The 8,403-nt window shown below is 39.4% G+C and overlaps 1 protein-coding gene across 1 annotated transcript; it reads right to left on the reverse strand.

The window, feature by feature from the left end:
* Positions 1-3,689: 3,689 nt before the first annotated feature.
* LOC143264498 (uncharacterized) lies at positions 3,690-6,032 on the reverse strand. Its single transcript, XM_076531971.1, has one exon. The coding sequence runs from the start codon at positions 6,030-6,032 to the stop codon at positions 3,690-3,692; it is 2,343 nt and encodes a 780-aa protein (XP_076388086.1).
* Between the last annotated feature and the right edge of the window lie 2,371 nt (positions 6,033-8,403).

Genomic DNA, 8,403 nt, shown 5'->3' on the forward strand with positions numbered 1-8,403 from the left:
TACGATCACAATCATACAATTACTATCATACAATCACTATCATACGATCACAATCATACGATCACAATCATACGATCGCAATCATAGAATCACAATCATACGATCACAATCATACAATTACTATCATACAATCACAATCATAAAATCACAATCATAAAAGCGCAATCATACAATTGCAATCTCCCAAACACAATCATACAATCACAACCATACAATCGCAATCATACAATCACAATCATACAATCACAATCATACAATCACAATCATACAATCACAATCACACAGTCACAATCATACAATCACAAGCATACAATCACAATCGTAAAATCACGATCATACAATCACAATCATACAATCACAATCATACAATCACAATCATACAATCACAATCATACAATCACAATCATACAATCACAAACATACAATCACAATCATACAATCACAATCATACAATCACAATCGTATAATAACAATCATACAATCACGATCATACAATCACAATCATACAATCACAATAATACAGTCGCCATCATACAATCACAATCATACAATCACAATCATACAATCACAATCATACAATCACAATCGTATAATAACAATCATACAATCACGATCATACAATCATAATCATACAATCACAATCATAAAGTCACAATCAGGCAATACAATCATACATTCACAATCGTACAATCACAATCACACTATTACGATCATAAAATCACATTCATACAATCACAATCATACAATCAAAATCATACAACCACAATCATACGATCACAATCATGCAATTACAATCATACGATCATAATCATACAAGAACAGTCATACAATCACAATCATACAACGATAATTGTACAACCACAATCATACGATCATAATCATGCAATCAATATCATACTATAACAATCATACGATCACTATCATACAATCGCAGTTGTTGCGTAAACAGCGCGGATTCGGGCACCCGACACTGTTCTGACCCAGTCAGGATTTAACGAGCTCTGGGCCTGGTTTTAAGTGATAATTCGTGATGTTACGATTCGATTGAAAGTTCGTTATTCGAGATATTAGTCGATTCGTTCGTGGTTTCGGTCTTTATTACTCGAGATACAAATGAGTTCGTTCGTGATTTAAATGTAATATTTGAGATGTTCAAAGATTACTGCTCGCGACTTAGACGCGTGTTGATTGTGATAGTTGAAATATTATCGTGTTCTTCTCTTGAATTAGCTATGTGTTGTACGAGATATATTCGTGTTCTTTTCGTGTTTTAGATACGTGTTGTTGAAGATATATTCGTGTTCTGTGTTCTTTCGCCAAAGTAGCTGTCGATGTTACCTCGGAATCGGTAATTTGGAAGGGGTGTGTTTTCTTATTGGTTGTTGATTTTTGAGAGGTGACCGCCCTCGTAAGAAATGGTCACCTCCCTCGCACAAGAAATGGTCACCCCTGGAAGTAGCCGCGACCAAGGGGTGACGCACGAGGGATACCGCGATTTGGGAAAAACCCGTAGCAAGTAATAAGGTGAAAAAGCACTCTGACCCTGACGACGATGATTGAAAGTAACGGAATAGGAAATTAAACATGCTGGTCCCAAGCAGTAAACTTGGGTACCGACGCGAAGGTATTTTTTGCTAACGAAAAATGGTCAATGGCTTCATAAACTTATTGCCTGTACGGTCAGTTCGAGATCCTCGGTCTATTGCCTGGTAAAAATACAAAAGATAGCTGCATCGCATTCTAAGGCGATGCAACATACCGCCCCCCTTGAACGGCTTCGTTCAATGATAAATTAATGTTCGTGTACGCTTATGGATGTTACAATAGTTCGTGTTATGTTTGATGTACGATAGTTTAGCGCGAGTGTAGTAATGTATATACACACTAACGCGTTACGATACTTATTTAACTAGTTATTCTAAATAATTACACACTCTCATTCATACCCTTCTTACAATCATACATACACACATTACACACTCACATTATTGGAAAATATATACAACGATAATGCTAACTATCTACATCCGATTTCATTGTCCAATCGGTAGCGGATTGACACGTTTAATTGTTCGTTTGACTGTTTGTAATTGTTTGTAATTGTTCGTTATAAATCACCACGGCTGATTCGCACTGTCACCACACAGATGATTTCAGCTGCGCCAGGGTGGATTGACGTAATTCGGCCTAATGGCCGCTGCATAGAATGAGAGTGTCTTCTTGGACCACACCCATGGTTCCGACTGCAGGCTGCTGAGTTCCGCCGGTGTTTTTTATAGGAGATCAGCTCCTGTAAATACGAGGGTCATTCAATAAGTAAAGAGACAAATTCTATAATTTTAAAACTATTCAATGAATGTGTACAATCTTTTCAGGAGTGTTAGTTGGCAACCTTGGGATATGCTCTGATCAGCTGTTTCATCATTTTATGTCAACATAACCTCAAAATTTTCAATTCACCATGGCAAGTCCACTAGAAGATTGCACCTTAGAAGAGCAGCGCTCAGTCATTAGATTTTTAGTCCAGCTGACCCCTGATAAGCTTCAAGAATTGGGTTGGGAGGTCTTACCTCATCCTGCCTACAGTCCCAACCTCGCCCCATTTGATTTTTACCTGTTTGAACCACTCAAAGACGCCCTACGTGAAAAAAGATTTGCTAACAATGAAGTTAAGGAAGCGGTGCAAAAGTGGCTTCGGGGTAAATCGAAAGAATTCTTCGCCAAGGGAATTGGGAAGCTGCAAGGAAGATGGGACAAGTGCATAACTGTGCGGGGAGATTATGTTGAAAAATAGCCTTAATTTTGAAAGATTGAAATAAACCGTTTTTGAGTTATAGCCATTTGTCTCTTTACTTATTGAATGACCCTCGTACTTAGATCGCCAGGGCTTCCAGAAGTGTTGGCGGGTTCGTTAAACGTGTTGTCAGGATGAAAGTTGTCCGTTCGATAGGTTCGTGTAATCGTGGTCAGGCACACTTATTACACTCGCCAATTAGGAAATAGGTAGGCATGATAGGAGTTAGGTTATTGGATCAGAGGATACTGAAATCACAGATGAGGAACGTAGGATGACTTCTACTACATTTATAAGAATAGAGGCCATTCGAACGATAGCGCATTTTCTTACGAGTTATAAGTGTTCTGTGAATTCTATTGCAAATTTTCAGATAAAACCAAAATAAGATGATCGGAAGAGAATAAAATGTAAATTAATTTTTCGATTAGCTAAAGGATTCGATTATTTGATGTTACTGTTTATGTCGGTAATATATATGAAGCTCGAACAATTCGCGTTTCGCGCTTACGAACTTCGTCGCGTTGTCCAAGTGAATATCGCTTGATTGCAACGCCTCGAGAAGAATCGTTGCAATACTGACACACAAGCAGTAGCTGTTAAATCTGATATGATTTCGATAGACACCATTCGAGTTGAAAAACAGAAAAAATATGGAAAAACGAACGTGCATAGAAATTTTCTAAAATGAGCCTTACGAATGATTGACTTTGTTGAATGACGATTTTTATACAGTAGCATGGGATACTTCTCATTATCAGGAAGATCCGCGTTTGCTAACTGTCTACCTACTCGAAAAGTCCTGTCCGAAACTGCGAATGGGGTCAGTGATGCTGGCTGATTTACATGATTTTATAATTAAATTGTCGTGTTTCTGTATTACGTGGTGTGGAAATTAGTACGCATTTTGTGTATTTCGATTCTTTAGTACCTCCATGTACCCTGAAGTGTGATAGTCGTTTAAGTGTTTTGAGTGTTCGTGTTGTAAGTTTGTGTTTTTATCCGATGTTCGCTCTAACGCGCGGAATTGTCGAGACGCGTAAGAATTGCCTAATGTCGGCGGTCGTGATATAAATGGCATATATCTGCCGGAGTTCGATTCGTGTGTTGTCGAATTTGCGAAATGATTTTTGTATGCGCGTTCCTCAGTAGATGAGACTGATTTGGGGAGGGATTCCTTTAATTTCCCGGATTTCGTTATGCCGGTCTCCAGCACATTGCATGCGACATTACAATGCGTGGCACCTAATGATGGCTTCGACGGTAATTTACCGGCGAGGATCCAGCCTAATTTCGTTTTTTGCAAGGTAATTGAATTGTTCGCGATTGAAATTTGACCGATACAAAGCAGTTTGAAAAATACTTCTGCACCAATCAAACCGTCGATTTCGGACGGAGTGTTAAAATTAGGATCGGCTAATGGGATGTTGGCTGGGATATTGAGCTGTGTTTTTGATATTGGACGTAATGGTAGGATTTCGGTAATGCGTGGTAGTATAAGGAACGTTAGATCTGTTGTGAAATTGTTGATTCTTGATTGGACAGAAGTGTGTAGTGAATTTCGAATTTGTGAGGTTCCGTGATTTATTCCTGTTACCGGAATGTTTACGTTAGTTAACGGTAGAGAGAGTTTATTAGCGAAGCGTTCAGTTAAAAAATGCGATTGTGACCCTGAGTCCAGGAGGACTCGACAGGGCTGCGGTCGATTATGTTTGTCGCGGATATAAACTATCGCGGTCGATAAAATTGTTTCGTTTAGGCAATTCGCACTTAATGCCGATACCGTCGCTTGTACCGGTTTCTGCTCTTTGTGCAACAGTGTATGGTGTTTTCCATTGCACTGCTTGCAGCATCCAGCAAGACAATCTTTGAGTTCGTGATTTGGCCTTAAGCAATTGATGCATAAGCCAGCTTTTTGAATCATTTCGGTTCGTTCGTCAACATTCGCGGATGTTAACTGTTGACAATATTGTGTAAAGTGATTTGCCTTACACATGTAGCAACGTGCTTGCTGTACGGGGTACGCGTGAGCTGATGCGTGAGCTGATGCGTGAGCTGGTATGTGAGTTTGTACGTGAGTTTGTATGTGAGGTTGTACGTGAGGTTGTACGTGAGTTTGTGCGTGAGTTGGTATGTAAGTTGGTGTGTGAGTTGGTCTATTAACGTTTGGTGATCCGCGATGTTGTGTAAAGGGACCTGATCGTGTATGTGTTATTGAGTTCGTGTTATTAGTTCGTGTTGTTGGAGTCGTGTTATTAATTCGTGTTGTTGGTTGTTTCGCGGGTTCTACCCTAGTAGTTTCTAAAACCCTACGCCTGTTATGCAGGAATTCTAGTAATTCTTCCATCGTCGGAAGATCGGTTCCTTGTGTTTTTTCCTTCCACCGTAATCGCGTTTGATCGTCTAATTTGCTTATTATCGCATAAATAGGAAACGCTTCTAAGAATGGTTTTTTAAGTGCTTTCAGCGCGTTATAGTGCTTCATGGCCGTGTCAGTTAATTCACCCAAAGCAGTGGGATTATATCGCGAACATGACGGCAAATCAAAAAATGCTTGGACGCGGTTGTTAATGACTACGCTTGGATCGTTGTAATATTTATCTAAGATATCCCACGCTACTGAATAATTTGCTGCGGTGGTCTCCAACGATTCGACCTTTTCCGCCGCTTTTCCCGTTAAACAAGATTTTAAATAAATAAGTTTTTGCGCGTCGCGGAAGCTTGGATTTTCGTGGACAGCTGATTTAAACGCGTCCGCGAATCCGGGCCATGCTTCATAAGTTCCGCTGAATTTTGGTAAATGCATTGTAGGTAGCTTGACTTGCGATTCTGATAGAATTGTCAGCAGAGATTGAAAGTTATTTGCCTCAGCCGAACCAGAAGGTTGTAGGGCGTGTGGCGAACCGTCTATTTGATTACTGCTTTTCTCGTGTTTTTCTATTATATCTTTCGCGACGGCTGTGATCCCGTAGTAGTGATCTTCGAAATCGGTACGTTCATTTAACCTAATTTCGTATTCGTTGTCAGATGCTGCCGATTCTAATGCACTTTGAACCGTATCAAAAACGTCGAATTCTTTCTCGAGACGCGCAGTACGGAGCTTTAATTCGCTAAGAGGTATGATTTCTGGTTCGCGACATGTGTCTAAGAACTTCGCGAAGGCTGTTAATTTAGATTTAATGGTTGCGCGTTTTCGAATGAGTTCGCGAAGATTTTGCGTATTCGATTCTTGGGCCATTATGACGTCGGAAGAAGGATGGAAAAATATGGAAATTGACGAGTTAATTGAATATGTCTGACTCACGAATTACGTTGCTGAACACGTTGTGGACTCGTTCGCAGCCGGTGGATGAAACTCCTTGCTGAATTGTCCAAAAACGCCGTTACCTCGTGCTAGTCCTCTCGTGCTCGCTGAATATCGTGGCCTGACGATGATCTGGAGCAACCCTGTTGTCCTTGGCTGCTGCCTCGTGTTGTTGGACCCAGTGATGCAGTAGCTCAGAATTCTTCTTCGATAGCACCAATACACACCGATATCCGGCTCGAAGGACCAAAAAATGCTGCGTAAACAGCGCGGATTCGGGCACCCGACACTGTTCTGACCCAGTCAGGATTTAACGAGCTCTGGGCCTGGTTTTAAGTGATAATTCGTGATGTTACGATTCGATTGAAAGTTCGTTATTCGAGATATTAGTCGATTCGTTCGTGGTTTCGGTCTTTATTACTCGAGATACAAGTGAGTTCGTTCGTGATTTAAATGTAATATTTGAGATGTTCAAAGATTACTGTTCGCGACTTAGACGCGTGTTGATTGTGATAGTTGAAATATTATCGTGTTCTTCTCTTGAATTAGCTATGTGTTGTACGAGATATATTCGTGTTCTTTTCGTGTTTTAGATACGTGTTGTTGAAGATATATTCGTGTTCTGTGTTCTTTCGCCAAAGTAGCTGTCGATGTTACCTCGGAATCGGTAATTTGGAAGGGGTGTGTTTTCTTATTGGTTGTTGATTTTTGAGAGGTGACCGCCCTCGTAAGAAATGGTCACCTCCCTCGCACAAGAAATGGTCACCCCTGGAAGTAGCCGCGACCAAGGGGTGACGCACGAGGGATACCGCGATTTGGGAAAAACCCGTAGCAAGTAATAAGGTGAAAAAGCACTCTGACCCTGACGACGATGATTGAAAGTAACGGAATAGGAAATTAAACATGCTGGTCCCAAGCAGTAAACTTGGGTACCGACGCGAAGGTATTTTTTGCTAACGAAAAATGGTCAATGGCTTCATAAACTTATTGCCTGAACGGTCAGTTCGAGATCCTCGGTCTATTGCCTGGTAAAAATACAAAAGATAGCTGCATCGCATTCTAAGGCGATGCAACAGCAGTCACACAATCAGAATCACACAACCACAACTATAGAATCACAATCATGCAATCACAATCATACAATCACAATCATACGATCACAATCATACAATTACTATCATATAATCACTATCATACGATCACAATCATACGATCACAATCATACGATCGCAATCATAGAATCACAATCATACGATCACAATCATACAATTACTATCATACAATCACAATCACACAGTCAGAATCATAAAATCGCAATCATACAATTGCAATCTCCCAAACACAATCATACAATCACAACCATACAATCGCAATCATACAATCACAATCATACAATCACAATCATACAATCACAATCATACAATCACAATCATACGATCACAATCATACGATCATAATCATACAATCACAATCATACGATCACAATCATGCGATCACAACCATACGATCACAATCATACGATCACAAACATGCAATTACAATCATACGATCATAATTATACAAGAACAATCACACCATCACAATCATACAGCCATAATTGTACAACCACAAACATACGATCACAATCATACAATCACAATCATACGATCACAATCATACAATTACTATCATACAATCACTATCATACGATCACAATCATACGATCACAATCATACGATCGCAATCATAGAATCACAATCATACGATCACAATCATACAATTACTATCATACAATCACAATCATACAGTCACAATCATAAAATCGCAATCATACAATTGCAATCTCCCAAACACAATCATACAATCACAATCATACGATCACAATCATACAATTACTATCATACAATCACAATCATAAAATCACAATCATAAAATCACAATCATAAAATCGCAATCATACAATTGCAATCATACAGTCACAATCATACAATCACAATCACACAATCACAATCATACAATCACAATAATACAGTCGCCATCATACAATCACAATCATACTATCACAATCATACAATCACAATCATACAATCACAATCATACGATCACAATCATACGATCACAATCATACTATCACAATCATTCAATCACAATCATACGATCACAATCATACAATTACAATCATATAATCACAATCATACGATCACAATCATACGATCACAATCATACGATCACAATCATACAATCACAATCATACGATCGCAATCATACGATCACAACTATACAATTACAATCATGCGATCACAACCATACAAGCACAATCACGTAA

The sequence above is a fragment of the Megachile rotundata genome, chromosome 5 (assembly GCF_050947335.1).
Source record: "Megachile rotundata isolate GNS110a chromosome 5, iyMegRotu1, whole genome shotgun sequence".
NCBI classification, from domain to species: Eukaryota; Metazoa; Arthropoda; class Insecta; order Hymenoptera; family Megachilidae; genus Megachile; species Megachile rotundata.

What these genes read in the sequence shown, in the direction of transcription:
- LOC143264498 (XM_076531971.1), bottom strand. Translation starts at nt 6,032, where the DNA reads ATGGCCCAAGAATCGAATACGCAAAATCTTCGCGAACTCATTCGAAAA.